The sequence below is a fragment of the Myotis myotis genome, unplaced genomic scaffold, assembly GCF_014108235.1.
Source record: "Myotis myotis isolate mMyoMyo1 unplaced genomic scaffold, mMyoMyo1.p scaffold_m19_p_37, whole genome shotgun sequence".
NCBI lineage: Eukaryota > Metazoa > Chordata > Mammalia > Chiroptera > Vespertilionidae > Myotis > Myotis myotis.
In genome coordinates this window covers 203,371-218,043 of record NW_023416343.1, presented here as the reverse complement: position 1 = coordinate 218,043, position 14,673 = coordinate 203,371, and the positions used below count along the sequence as shown (strand labels likewise).

Below are 14,673 nucleotides of genomic sequence, written 5' to 3'. Positions count from 1 at the left end.
AGGACCGATTCGCATGGAGCAGAAACGTTCACGTTAACACCGCACTGCTTATTAGCTGCCTTTCACTGCAGCCTGCATTTTGCATTCTCAGTCTGACTCCATCCACATCTATTCTGCATGCGTTTTGCAAAGCCATCGGGTATTGTGTGCTGTGGGTGATTTAAATATATCGTTATTGACTTCAGAGAGGAAGGGAGCGGGAGGGAGAGAAACATCAACGAGGAGAGAGAGTCATGGATTGGCTGCCTCCTGCACGCCCCCTACTGGGGATCGAGCTCACAACCCAGGCATGTGCCCTTGACCAGGAATCGAACCCTGGACCTTTCACCCTTCAGTCCACAGGCCGACTCTCTGGCCACTGAGCCAAACAGGCTAGGGCTCTTGCACATTTTAAAATAGAAATAAATTCAGGCTACACACACACACACACACACACACACACACACACACAGGAGAGGACACCTTGGACAAAGGAGGGACTTGAACCCAGAACCCCGAGGGCCGTCCCATCAGGCCCATGCGCAGAAGGAGACGCTAGGGCTCTGAGAGGCACCGTCACCCCCTCCTTTACCTCCCCCCTCGCTGACCAGGAGACCGACCGCCTGCAGTCCAGCCCACACCTGCTGACCCCAAGCCGCCTTCTCCCAGGGCGCCCTCCCCAGACGGTGGCTTGTCATCCCGGGTCCTCCTATTTGAGGCAAAATGAAACCAAGATGAGAAACGAGGGGGAAAATTGCTGACACCAGTGTCCTGGCCTCACGCACCATCCGTCATCTTTGCTGCTTCCTCAGGACGGCCTTCGTGCTCGGAATGACAATGTCCTGGCGCTGGGGGAAGTTCTGGGGCGCCAAGGCCGGGTGTGGGGGAGTCAGGGAGGCAGCGCCCCAGGAGCGGGCACAGGAGGCCGGCAGCCGGGAGGGTGGGAATAGACCGGGAGCATGTGCGGGGGTGCGGGGGAGTCCAGACTCTCCACGGTCACCTGGAGGGTCCGGGTTGTGTCGGAGATGGGGCGTCCCCAGCCCAGCCCAGCCCCACGCAGACCCCGGGGGGAAGCTCTGGGCTCCAGCCCAGAGGAAAGGCCATCACACCCGTGGTCAGCCCAGGTGTGTGTGTGCTCAGGGCAGGTGTGTGCGCTCCAGTGGGAGGGCCCAGGAGGGAGCCACGGGGCGGGGCCAGCCGTAGGGGCGGGGCCAGCAATAGGGGCGGGGCCAGCCGTAGGGGCGGGGCCAGTTAGAGGCGGGGCCAGCCGTAGGGGCGGGGTCAGTCATAGGGGCGGGGCATACATGGGGCAGGAGCAGCCATAGGGTGGGCCACGCTAGGGGGTGGAGCCAGAAATAGGGGCGGGCCCAGAGGTAGGGGCGGGGCTAGCCATAAGGGAGGGGCCAGAGGTAGGGGCGGGGCTGTCTAAGGGCGGGCCCAGCGATAGGGGCGAGGCATGATAGAGGGCGGGGCCCGTTAGAGGGGCGGGATCGGGGCCGGAGGGGCGGGGCCACACCGTCCATTGGGTCCAGGAGGTGGGTCTCAGCCCCTCTCCTTTGCCATCTGCTTCTCTGGACCTAAAAGCAACGAGGAGAGTCGATCCGGGGCACAGCCTGTGACGCCTCTGTCATCCGTCCGCACCCGGTTCCACCTGGTTTTATTGCTTCTTCACTCCCCTTTCATCGGACTCCTCCTCGCCTTCCCTCCCGCTCCGAGGACTCATAAAACCGTGTTTAACCGCGTCTTTTCTCGATTGGCTTTTTATCTTATTTACTTAAAAAGTGTCGGCTAGATTCCTTCCTCAGATTTTATTCTTCGGAAGCCTTTCGGCCGTGACTGATTTCTTATCGGAACGTGTTCTTGCAAAACGTCCGCTGCTGTTTTGTGGGCCTATATTTTAACTCTGCTACTTCGAAGGCACCGCGCGATGCATTTCATTCTGTTTGGGATGTGATTAAATTTCACGAATGATTATGTTTTGAACGTACGCGCATCCCGCGGAATATACAGCACCTCGCTGTTCGCACGGCGGCATCACCCCCGAGATGCCTGTCCCCCCGTGTCCTCTGTCCCATCTCCCAGGGCCCCCACCCAGGCGCCTCCGGCTCCCGGCCACCACAGACACACTCAGGGCACACCCGTAGGGGTGCACTTGGGCGGGACCCCTGCTCCACCCTCCCTCCCGCCTGCAGGGAACAGTGTCCCTGCTTCCCGTCCAGTCTCCCTGGCAACACGGGGAGGGCAGTTGGGAGCATCTGCCTGTTTTCCCGGGACAGAGTGTAAGCTGAGCTGGAGTCAGGTCACCGGGACCGAGGGGACCCAAGTGCGTGACGGGCTCTGCCGCCATCTTCCGGGAGCTGCTCGGCCCCAGCCCCAGGCCCACCCTGCACCCCTGGACCACAGGCCCACACACTGCCAGCCCGCGGCCCTGGACTGGGAGGGGTCCCCGCCGGGAGCGAGGGTTCTCGGTATAGATGCCTCTTCTTTAAAGGGGACCCCCCACCCCCTTGCCCGGCCGGCGTGGCTCAGTGGTTGAGTGTCGACCTACAGACCAGGAGGTCACCGTTCGATTCCCATCAGGGCACCTGCTTGGGTTGTGGGCTCGATCCCCAGTAGGGAGCGTGCAGGGGGCAGCCGATCCATGACTCTCTCTCATCATTAATGTTTCTGTCTCCCTCTCTCTTTCTGAAATCAATAAAAATATTCAAAGACAGAAAGTAAAAGGTACTTCATGGCCCATTGCACCCATTCCCCTGGAAGGTTCTCTGTGCGTGGAAAACAAATGTAACCGCGGTGACAGGTGTGTGCGCGACAGAGGAGGGACCGTTCTCATCCTGGAACCGCCTGGGGCTTGTTCCCTGCTGGGGACGGGCCGGTGGAGGGGGGAGCACAGGGGGCGGGGGCGGCAGGGGCGTGATGGGCAGGGAGCCCTCCATCACTCTCCCTGGAACACCTGTCACCCCGTCAGACGCACGACAAGCTCGGGGCACTCGATGGAGCCAACAGCTGAGCTTCCCAAAGCCTCCGCACGCGAGTGTTCTGCCCGCCTGTTCTCGGGATCGAGCCCATCAAACGCCGTGTTTCCCAAAACGTCTCCAGTCTCCCTCCTGCCCCGAGACCCAGGTGAGCCCGGGAGGGAGGGAGCCCGGGGCTAGAGATGCCATCGGTTTAATTAAAGTCTGAAGTTCAAGGTGGGGATGATTTATCACCGGCTTCCTGAGGCCCGGGGCTCAGAGCCCCCCTCCGAGGGGAGGGCCCACCCCTGACAGCCAGCACTCACCTGACAGGTTCTGGTCCCCAGCTCTCCTGGGGTCAGAACATGGTTTCCATGGAAACCGAGACCTCGGCGGTGGATTGCACGGGCTGGTGTCAGTGGTGCTGAAACAACGCAGCGGATGCAGGAGAACCTCCTAGAACAGATGCAGTGAAGTTTATGTAATTTCCTGAAACTCAGGAGCCGCCCCCACGCTGGGGTGGGGGGTGGGGGGGAGGCTTTTTCTCTGGGTGCGAGCCCAGCGGCAGGTGTGCGCCTGCATCACCGCCCAGCTCAGAGCTGCTGTGCCCGCCTGGGGGCCCACGCAGATGCAGACACTGCCCAGCCGGCCAGCAGGCCCAGCACGCGTCGTCCGCAGAGAGAGGGCGCACGGGGACACCGGAACGCCGTGGAGCCTCTGTGAGAGCCCCCCGGGGGGCAGACGTCCCTCGTCCCGGTCTCGGCTCCCCACGCCTCTCTGGGCGGCCCCCGGGGGACCGGCTTCGCGGCCGCCGCCGTGCAGAGTTCGTGAAGGACCCCGGGAACCGACTCACTCCCTCGCACACTCCGTCCTGCCTGCGCGGTGCCCGCCAGTGCACCTGCCCCCACCTCACCCCCTCGTGGAACTTGGCATCTGCGCTTCCCTCCTTTTTTTAAAAAAAATTAAGATTTTTTTCAAATATATTTTTATTGATTTCAGAGAGGAAGGGAGAGGGAGAGAGAGAAACATCCATGATGAGAGAATCACGGATCGGCTGCCTCCTGCACGCCCCCCACCGGGGATCGAGCTGCAATCAGGGCAGGAGCCCTGACCAGGAATCGAACCCGGGACCCTTCAGTCCTCAGGCCGAGGCTCTATGCACTGAGCCACACCAGCCAGGGCTAGAATGTCCTTTCTTTAGCCAACACAAGGCACTGGCGGTTAACAGAGCATGACTCGTATTTCCCATAACCATGGCCGGTCCCGAGATTCTATTTTTGCCCCGAACGCCCTGAACCCACCTTCCGGACTCAGGACCGTGTCAGAGCCGGGCCAGCCGCACGAGCCCGGGCAAGCGAGCTTCCCGGTTAAGAAAAAGCAATAATTGTTCATGTGTCTCCCGGGCCCTCAAGCAAATCCGGCTTTTCTTCCGCCTCCGCATCGTCTCCCCAAAGCACTCCGCCCGCCTCTCGCCGGCTCCCGGTCCACCGAGCCATGGAGGCAGGTGAGGGGAGAACTTGATTCTTTAACTAAATACAGCCTCTCCCCAGAGCCCGCCTGCCTGATGGGGGAGAACCACGGGGCTCCAGGTGAGCGGCAGCAAGGCAGGCGGGCGAGTCTGGACCATTGAGGGTCCTCTCCCCGCCCCTCCCGCTGCCTGGGGGTGGGGGGGGTCGCTGCCTCACCTGGGCCCGTGCTCCCCTCCCACGAACCAAAGCCATCGAACCCACGTTAGGGACAGGAAGCTTTTATTTCGTCAGAATCACAACACGTTCCGCTGCCGGGCACCCACCGTCCTCCCGCACGCCCTCTTCCCAAGGTCCCCCCTTGGCCGGGACGCGGGGTGATGCCGCCCAGGGACCCCGAGCGTATAAATAACTCGGCTGCTCCTTCCTCAGCGGGAAAAGGCCTCGCTGGTCTCCTGACACATTAGCGACGAGAGTGCGTGGTGCGTGGGGAGGGAAGCACGGAGCTTCGTCCGAAAGGCCCCCCAGGACGAAGGAAGAAAAGGAAATCCGAGTGTCATCGAGGGGTTCAGTGTTCTCACCTCCGGGGCTCCGGGAAGGGGGGGGAGGAGCCAGGGCCAGGCTGGCACCGGGCACTTTTCACCAAACGTGGGGGCTCTGCAGGGCCCCCTGGGAGGAACCCCCTCCGCCCCCCACGGACGTGCGGCTGGAGGGACCCCTCGCAGGCAGGGTGCCTGTGGTGACTGTCACACTCGCCGGGACACTGACAAGGTGCCAGAGGGCCTGGCCAGTTTGGCTCAGTGGTTAGAGTGCTGGCCTGTGGACCAAAGGAGCGTGGGTTCGATTCAGGGTCAAGGGCACGTACCTGGGTTGCAGGTTCGATCCCCGCTGGTAAGAGGCAACCAATCAATGTCTGTCTGTCTGTCTGTCTGTCTCTCTCTCTCTCTCTCCTACGTCTCCCTCCCTCCCGCTCTCCTCTATAAAGATCACTGGAAAAATATCCTCGGGTGAAGATTAAAAAGAGAAGGTGCCAAGGGCGGGAGGGTCCACAGGACCACGGAAACAGCAGGCGTGGGGATGAGGGGCGGTGCCGCCCGGTCACAGTGAGAGGAGGGGTTTCCAGGGTCTGGACCAGGCCCGCACCGACCGGCACAGCGGGCCTCTCGCCGCCTCCTCCCAGATCCCGCGGCGGCGGCAGGGCCACGTCTGCGACCTCGAACCCCAGCGACCGAGCTCGGCAGGATCGCGACCACACACGGAGTGACCGTGAGCCGTGGCCCGGGGCCGCGTCCACAGACTCACATCCACTCAGAAGACGCAGCGATGGGCCCCAGCCGCCTGCCCTGTGAGCAATGGGCAGCGGGCAGCGGGCAGCGGGCAGCGGGCAGCCGTTGTAGGGACGTGAAGTAGCCCAGGTGCCCGTGAGGACGGGAGCCTTGGTCAGCGATGGGGGAAGTCAGGCCTCAGGAAACATCGGACGGGCCCTGGCGGGCGCCCACGGCCAAGGGTCAGGAAGGGGGAGCTTCGAGGCCGCCTTTGCGTCTGAAGCGTCCACGCGCATGAGGGACGGTCTGAGGAGCGGCCGTGGCCCCTAAGCTCCGGGGACTCAGCGGCCAGCGCGTCAGCCCGCGGCCTGGGCGTCAGCGGAGGCCCCAGCACAGGCCTCCCACCGTGTGGTCGCCCGCGGCGTGGCTTCAGGGAGCCGGTGCTGGGTGGGTCCTGCCGGCCGACACCCCTCGCTCTCTCCATGCACCCCACCTGCCTCGCCCGACCCTCTGGGGCTGCGCGGGGACCTGAACCCCCAGCAGGACCCAGCCCTGTGGTCCGAGTCCCCCGCCTGGTGCTGGGCCGCTGGGCCTCGAGCTCAGTCACGGGTCCGACGGGGGAGGCTCATGGAGAAGGACAGCAGGCCGCCGAGTTCTGGGGAGCCCCGGGGGCCGTCGCTCGGCCGCTGGGGGACGGAGCCAGGGGGTCGCCCTGGCTGTGAACAGGCTGCGGGCGGAGTGGCAGCCTCTGTCCCACGGGGACGGCGGTCACGGGGACCCCACGGCCAGACGGCGATGGAGAGGGTCCCCCGGGCAAAGGCAGAGTGTGTCTCGCGTGCTGTCGGGGGGCAGTGCTCCGAGCGGCAGGCCAGCCCGGGGGGTGCGTGGTCTCGGCTCACACAGGGGACAGGTCCACACCGTGGGCAGACTGGCTGCTCTTGTCCCAGGGGCTGAGCTTGGAGGAGGCTGTGCCCGGCCGGGTCCCGTTCATCTGCAGGACGCAGAGGAGTGAGGAGTGAGGCCCTGCGCCAGGGCCAGAGACCTGAGCCCCCATGAGGGCGGGAGCGAGCCTTGGGGGGCCTTGGGCCTTGGGCCTCGGGCCTTGGGCCAGAAAGTGGCCTGAGGGTCCTCCCTGTGGGGGCCCCACTGCTCCCCAGAAATGAGGATCTTGAACTGGAGAGGGTGCCCTTCTCCCACCTGCCTCATCCCTTCCAGGTTCTGGTGTGCATTCATTCACTCCTGCATCATCCATTCATCCATCTATCCATCCATCAACCTGCTCTTGTATCCATCTATCCATCCATCCATCATCCATCAATCCATCCATCATCTGTCCATCATCCATCCATCCATTCATCCATCAACCTGCTCTTGTGTCCATCATCCATCAATCCATCTATTCATCCTTTATTTGTTCATCCAGGACAGAGGACAGGATGTGGGTGTAACATCGGCCCAGGGTGTGTAGGGTCCTGCGGCCAAGGTCAGGTGTGAGAGGTCAGGTGTGAGAGGCTGAGCAGCAACCACCCCCCCTTTGCCCGGCAGCCGCCTGCACAGCATGAGCCCAGGAGGGGGCACCCGAGGGCGGGAGGGGCCGGAGGCTCAGGGTGAGGAGCCCAGGGCCTCAGCTCCACGCAGCCCTCGGTCAGGCGGGGGCTCAGCGCAGCCAGCGAGCAGCCTGTGTCCATCTGACGGACCCTCCAGGGCCCGCGAGGGCAGCGCCCTGGGGTCATGGGGTCAGGGGTGTGGGCGCCCAGGGCGGCCCCAGCGACACCACACCACTCACCACGTCGGAGCTGAAGGGCTTCGGGTTGGCGTTGCGGCTGGAGCTGCTCGTGAGGGACCAGACCTTGGTTTTATGCTTGAAGGCGGCTCTCACCTCGGGGGCAGAACGGGGTTCGTTAGCAACAGCGTCAGGGTTGAAGCAGCAACCATCGGGGCTCCCTGAGGGGGCCTCCTGCCCGCCCCCCCCCCACCCCCCCCGCCTCCCTGCAGGACATCCTGAGGGCGGAGGCTTGGAGGTTGCTTAGCAACAGGAAGAGATGGAGGGGCTGAGGGGAAGCAGCCCACCCTTCAGACTGTCACCCCCACCTGAGCTCCCTGGCCTTTCAGAAATGAAAATCCGCCCGGCCAGCGTGGCTCAGTGGTTAGAGCATCAGCCCATGAACCAGGAGGTCGGGGTCCGACTCCCGGTCAGGGCACAGGCCCGGGTTGCAGCCTCGACCCCCAGTGTGGGGCGTGCAGGAGGCAGCCGGTCCATGGTTCTCTCTCATCAATGCTTCCCTCTCTCTCTCCCTCTCCCTTCCTCTCTGAAGTCAATAAAAAAAGTACATGTTTTTTAAAAAAGAAACGAAAACCCGTTTCCCGGCTTCCCGCCGTTGGGGGGGGGGGGCGGGGACGGGGACGCACCTCGGAATTCAGGAGACAGTGGAAGAGGAAGATGAAGAAGCCCTGGAAGGAAGGGAGGGGAGAGTCAGCCCCGCGGCTGTACAGACGCTCCGGACGTTCTGCTCGCCAGGCCGCACACGGGGCTGGAGGGGGGGGGGGGGGGAGCAGCTCCCGCAGGCCCAGCCTGTTGTTGGGGAGCCGGAGGGAGCGGGTGCTCTCGGTCCGTGAGGAGGGAGGGGCATCATGTGACCCACGGTCATGTGACCTGGCAGCAGCCGCTAGGACCAGGGGTGGGGGCCGTGCTGGGGCCAAGATTCAGGGACAGGCGATTCCCAGACGGGCTCTGCCTGGGAGGGGAGGGGGGTGGGCTGGCAGGCTGCCCTCTACACGGCCCCGGAGGGCACCCCAGGCGCCCACCTGCAGGGAGTTGAGGATGGCGAACGCGTACTGGAAGGCCACCGCCTGGTTGTTGACGGCCAGCACCCCGAAGACCCAGGAGGTGCCCAGGATGGGCAGCAGCACGGCCACGGCCTTGGCCGTCAACCTGGCGGAGAGAGGGTGACGCCTGGGGTGGCGGGCAGGGCCGGGCGAGGGCACTGGCGAGGAGCTGACCGCCCGCCCGGGACGGGGACGCGGGTCCCACGGGCCAGCTCCGGGCCCAGTCACCAAGGACACCAGAGCAGCGCTGGGCACCCGGCGCCGGACACAGGGGCCGGTGGGAAGCGGGTCCCAGGCGCCCACCGAGGACACGGCAGGGGGGGTGGGGGGACGTGCCCAGCACCCAGAGCCCTGCCGGCCGCTAGTGGGCTCGCTGGGGAAGGTGGCCCCGTGGAAAGGGGGGCCTGGCCCCCGGGCCCATAGCTGAGCGGGTGCAGAGCCGTGGGACCGGATGGCGCTGCGCCCGGGCTTCTGACTCCGGCTGGGGGACGGCAGCCTCGCAGGGCAGCCCCGCTTATGTTCTCGCCACCGAAGGGCATGGACGTGACCCCTGACCCGTCACCCCTGACCCAGGGTCATCCTTCTGCCCCAGGGCCCAGCCGCCAAGGTCTCCAGAGGCCGAGAAGCCTGAGGCCGGCCACCTGCCAGTCAGCCCACGGGCTGGGGACTCGGTAGAGGAACGGCCGTATCGACCTGCCGCCGACAGGTTTCCCGTTCCCCTCGGATCAGACGATTCGCTGCGGCCAGTCTCTCTCCCGCTCAACGCCCGCTGCCGGCGCCCGCGCCCCGCTCTCCAGCCCCCCGGTTCCCTGGCCTGTGGTTTGGGGTGTGGGGGTCTGACTGCTCCTACGGCCAGGGCGGACCTCCCCCCTCCACTGCCCGAACTGCCCTCCGTGGGCGGGGCACCCTCCGGCCCAGGGCCCGCGTACTTGAAGGCGCTGGGGTCCCCGTGGACCTTGTAGTTGTCGGCGCTGATCTGGGAGATGACCCTGGTGACGGCGATGAGGATGCCGATGTTCACCTGTGGGGGGAGAGGGGGGGGGAGAAGGGGGGACAGTGAGGGCTGGAGTGGCACCTGCCCAGCACCTGACTCCTCCTGGCACCGCCCTCCCCAGCCAGGGCTGCACACCCCTGGAGGGACGTCACCCAGGTCCCTGAGCACCTGCCCACCAGCCCCCCAAGACTGCCCTCTGGGGGCTCATATCCGTGGGGCAGAGAAAAGACAGCAAAACAGACCGGTTCTGCCCGGCTGGTGTGGCTCAGTGGTTGAGCGTTGACCTATGACCCAGGAGGTCAGGGTTCCATTCCCGGTCAAGGGCACAGGCCCGGGTTGTGGGCTCCATCCCCAGTGGGGGGCGAGCAGGAGGCAGCCGATTCATGATTCTCTCTCATCATGGATGTTTCTCTCTCTCATTCCCTCTCCCTTCCTCCCTGAAATCCATAAAAATATATATTTTTTATAAAGAACAAAGGCGTTTCCCCAGCCACGGTTGGTATTAGAATTTCGTGGATCCCAGAGTCAGTTCCCAGCACAGGGACAACCCCATCGGAGAGAGGAGCCAGCTCCCAGGAGAACAGCCCAGAGGCAGGGCCCAGACACCGGCAGGGGGCTCATCTGACCCCTGACCCCCGACCCCTGACCCAGCCCTGCGGCACCGGCTCCTGGCCACCAGCTTAGAAATCCCGTTCCTGTTCGACCCCGAGTGGCCCTGTGACCCAGGGACCCCAAACCGCCGTGGGGGCTCCCAGGGGCGTTTGCCAGCCTTCCCCAGGCAGCCCTGGGCCCTGGCCCCAGGGGCTCCCCGAGGCGTTCGCCAGCCTTCCCCAGGCAGCCCTGGCCCCAGGGGCTCCCCGAGGCGTTCGCCAGCCTTCCCCAGGCAGCCCTGGCCCTGGGGGCTCCCAGGGGCATTCGCCAACCTTCCCCAGGCAGCCCTGGCCCCGGGGGCTCCCTGACCAGGAGACGTGGGGGGAAAACCCCCGCGGGGTCAGAAACCGCGTGTCTGCCCCCCCCCCCCCCAACCTGCAGCCTCGCTTGGACCCGGGACGCGCGGGCCGTCTCCCCCTGTCATCTGGGACACGGGTCCGGCCACGGCCCCATCAGGGGACAGAGCCCCGCTCACTAGGGGGAGCGTCTCAGGGCCCAGGCCCCCCCCCCCCCCCCCGCTCCTGCCCCTCCCACCTCGCACAGGCACCTACCACGATGACCAGCAGGGCTGGGGCCACGAAGGCCCAGATGGCGCCGCTGTGGAGGGACAGCCAGCAGCTGCGGAGGGAAGCGGACCGTCAGCCCTTCCTCTTGTACGGAGAGCAAGTCACGTTCCGGGACCCGACCCCAGCCTGGTCCCCAGCACCTGCCCTTCCTCATCCGGTGCCACCACGGCCGTCCGCCGCCCTTGGAAATGTGCCGGGAGGTGGCGACCAGCGTGAAATCCCCTCGGCTGCGCCCTGAGTGCCGACCCCGGCCTGGTGCGCCCGCCTGCACCCCCCACATCCGGGGGTTCCCAGATGACCACCCCCCGGAAGGGCTGGAGTCACCACCCCGGGCTCCAGGGGTGACCCGTGTCCAGGGAGGCCACGGGGACAAAACAGTCCCATCAGCACCCTCTGCCCACCAGCTCCCCATCCTGGATGCCCCTGCCCCCGCCTCGGCCAGGCCCTGCCCCAGAGGAACCTGGGGGACCAGCGCCCAGGCCCGGGACCCCTCGCGGCCCTGTCCCCGCGGGATCCCGCTCACTTGTTGGTGGTCCCGTAACTGTCCAGGGCACAGGAGATGGAGATGACGCAGATCAGGAGCGGGGACCCTGCGGAGACCAGAGGGCGCCCATGAGCCCGCGCCCCCGGCTCTCACTCCTTAGTCCATTTATTCGTTTTGTGCCCGATTCACACAAAGAACCACGGGCAGGGTGCGGACGCAGAGCAGCCCCGTCCCCCAAGAACCTAAGGTCTAAACGAGGAGATAACAGCCCGGCCGGCGAGGCTCAGGGGTTGAGCATCGACCTATGAACCAGGAGGTCAGGGTTCGATTCCCGGTCAGGGTTCGATTCCGGGTCAGGGCCCAGGCCCGGGTTGCAGGCTCCATCCCCAGTGGGGGGCGTGCGGGAGGCCGCTGACCCATGATTCTCTCTCATCGGCGATGTTTCTCTCTCCCTCTCCCTCTCCCTTCCTCTCTAAAGTTAATAAAAATATATTTAAAATGAAGAAAAAACATTAAAAAAGAAAAAAAACAGATAAAAAAAGAACACCCATAGAAGTCAGAAACGGGAACAAGTGATTCCCAGGATGTCAGGCCTTTGCTCCAATTTGGCCAACATGGTTCTCCTTCTAGCTTGGCCTCTTCCAGGTGCAGAGAAGGCCAGGAACCCCATCCCATCCTAACCCATCCCATCCCATCCCATCCTGCCCTCCCCCGGAGCCCCTCCCCTCCCCCAGCCCCTCCCCTCCCCCAGCCCCTCCCCTCCCCTCCCCCAGCCCCTTCCCTCCCCTCCCCCAGCCCCTTCCCTCCCCCAGCCCCTCCCCTCCCCCAGCCCGGCACCTACCCCAGCCCCTCCCCTCCCCCGCCCCTCCCCTCCCCCCGCCCCTCCCCTCCCCCAGCCCCTCCCCTCCCCGCCCGGCACCTACCCCAGCCGACCCCGTAGTAGTAGCGGAGCTTGCTGTCCTCGGAGCCGAAGACCCTGACGACCAGGCCGTGGAGGTGCAGCCCCTCCACCAGCATCCAGGCGAAGGCGCTCAGGAAGAAGTAGTGCAGGAGCACGGCCAGCACCTGGCACGGGACCTGCGAGCCCAGAGAGGCCGAAGGTCAGTCTCCCGGGCGTTTCCGGGGCCCCCGCCTCGCAGCGCCCACGTCTGGGGCGTCCTCTGGGTCACGTGGTCTGATTTCCGCCCTGGGAGTCGGGCTCCCTCCCGTTTCCCGTCTGTGGGGCACGGGACCCCCGGGGACCCCATGGCTGCCCCAGGCTCCCTCCCAGGCACAGCGACTGGTCCGGGAAGATGTGGGAATCAGATCCGCCAATCAGCACGCAGAGCCCCGTTCTCTGCAACGGGATTGGCTCAGAGGGAGGACTGGAGCTTTGGCCGCCGCGCTGGTCCCCGAGGGGAGGCCTGTGGGAAGGGGGTGCAGCCAGTGGCGTGGCTTCCCCCCTAGACTCTGGATGTCAGTCTGTCCACCCCGAGGTGTCAGTCAGCCAGACACCATGCCATCTGCAGGCCACCCTCTCGTCTCCCTGGGGGACCCCGGCCAGCTTTCTGGGGGTCCCTCTGCATTCCGGTTGGAGAATTCCAGCTGCAGGAGGTGCCACCCCGGTGGCATCTGGGGAGGACGGGGGGGGGGGGGGGCCTCACCGTGCCCGGCCGGCAGTGGAAGCTGACCAGCAGCAGGACCTGGGCCACCAGGATGGCAGAGGACAGGTTGGCGTGGATGTGGTAGCGCTGGTTCCGGATGGTGCTGACCGAGCTGAGGGCGGGGGGCGGGGGGCAGGGGTGAGGCCCAGCTGCTATCACTCCTGGACCCTCCATGGCTCCCGGCTGCCCTTGGAAATGACCCGGCTCGGGCAGTCCCCACGGCTCATGAAAGCCGGTGTCCCCCACCTCCACCAGGTCCCTCTGCACCCCCGGCCTCAACATGAAAAGTGACTGCGGACGCCCGGCCGGCTGGCTCGGTGGCTGAGCGTCAACCTACGAACCAGGAGGTCGGGGTTCCATTCCCCGTCAGGGCACAGGCCCGGGTTGCGGGCGCGATCCAGTGTGGGGCGTGCAGGCGGCGGCCGGTCCCTGATTCTCTCTCATCTCCCTCTCCCTTCCTCTCTGAGGATATTTTTTCCCATTGATTTCGAGAGGGAGTGGAAGGGAGAGGGAGAGACAGACAGAAACACATCGGTTGGTTGCCTCCCGCAAGCGCCCCTGACCAGGCCCGGGAGCCCGCAACCAAGCACGTGCCCTTGACGGGAATCGAACCCAGGACCCTTCAGTCTGCGGGCCGACGCTCTAGCCACCGAGCCAAGCCTGGGGCTAGAAAACACATATTTTTAAAAAGTGACTGAGGAGCAACCACCCAGCTGTGACCTTCAGCGTCCAGACCCAGCTCCTGATACAGAGGCTGCGGCAGGGAGATCGAGGGGATGGGGGAGGGGGCCAAGCGGGCGGGGAGGGGGTTCATGGTCGCACGGAGCCGCCAGCCTCCGGGACACGGACACGGGTGGGGGTGGCGGCGGCAGGGACTCACGAGAGCATCGCGAAGGTGGCCAGCGTGACCGCCAGGCAGAGCACGGACAGGGAGCAGCCGATGTAACTGATGGACGAGAGCGCCACCTGGTGTCCGCGCGTGAGCTGTGCGGGGAGCGGAGCACGGGGTCAGGGCTCAGCTCAGCGGCCGGGCCTGGACCGGGGCTGGACCGGGACTCGCCCTGCGGGGAGTGAGGCCGGGACCAGGCCGGGACCCATGGGCGGGTGCCCTGCTCAGATCGGGGGGCCCCTGTCCCGCCGCCGTGAGTGCGCGGTGGCCTCCAGGTCCTGCCTCTCCCCGATGCCCTGTTGCTGCCGCCCGAAGAGGTTGTGTCCTTCAGGGTCAGCCCTGGGTTTGCACATGCAAAGGCCCCCAGGGCCCCGCCAGCCGCGACCTGGGACTGCAAGAACCCTCCCTCCCACCGGGGAGCCTCGCCTTGGGGTCCCGCTCCGCACACCCCGGCCCTGCCCTTCCCTAGGCAGTAGCCAGAAGGGGTGCCTTTGTTTCCCTTATGGCTCACGAGAAGGTGCCGTTTCGGCATGCGTCTTCGTGTGTTTTTAGCACGGATAATTTCCGCTCTTTGCACGGATAATTTTAAACCACTCTCAAGCCGACCTTCCCTGGCAATGAGTGGCTAGGATTTGCTTCTGCGAAGACGCCCACAGACGGTCTAAATCTGTGGCCGACACCGTGTGGGGGCCGATTGGCAACCGGCCGTGACTGTGCTCAGGGTTTTGTCTTAAGCTTATTGGACGAGGCTGCCTCCCTCCCTCCCCTCTGCCTGCCCCCGCCCCAGCCCAGCAGGCCCCCCACCTTCCAGCTCAGTGAGGATGGGACCGGGAGGAGGCCCTGCTCGCTGCCCTCCATGTGGGCACAGCACCCCCTTCCCCGCCCGCCCCCCCTCCTGCTGCCACATGTGCCTCTCGGAGCCAGGAACGTCCTCCCGGCCTTCGGCTCACTCACAG

At 65.3% G+C, this 14,673-nt stretch overlaps 1 protein-coding gene across 2 annotated transcripts in view; it reads right to left on the bottom strand.

Moving 5' to 3' along the window:
* Window positions 1-4,055: 4,055 nt before the first annotated feature.
* ADGRD1 (adhesion G protein-coupled receptor D1) overlaps window positions 4,056-14,673 on the bottom strand; it is a 36,452-nt gene continuing 25,834 nt past the window's right edge. Inside the window, exons 17-26 of one of the 2 annotated variants that reach the window (XM_036303453.1) lie at window positions 13,709-13,812; window positions 12,829-12,940; window positions 12,109-12,262; window positions 11,225-11,291; window positions 10,687-10,753; window positions 9,420-9,511; window positions 8,470-8,596; window positions 8,074-8,115; window positions 7,451-7,543; window positions 4,056-6,655 (exon numbers count right to left, since the gene is read on the bottom strand). In XM_036303453.1, the coding sequence (XP_036159346.1) occupies window positions 6,560-6,655; window positions 7,451-7,543; window positions 8,074-8,115; window positions 8,470-8,596; window positions 9,420-9,511; window positions 10,687-10,753; window positions 11,225-11,291; window positions 12,109-12,262; window positions 12,829-12,940; window positions 13,709-13,812 (954 nt within the window). In that variant the 3' untranslated portion in view covers window positions 4,056-6,559. The remainder of the gene's footprint in view (window positions 6,656-7,450; window positions 7,544-8,073; window positions 8,116-8,469; window positions 8,597-9,419; window positions 9,512-10,686; window positions 10,754-11,224; window positions 11,292-12,108; window positions 12,263-12,828; window positions 12,941-13,708; window positions 13,813-14,673) is intronic. The other variant, XM_036303454.1, reaches the window with a different exon arrangement.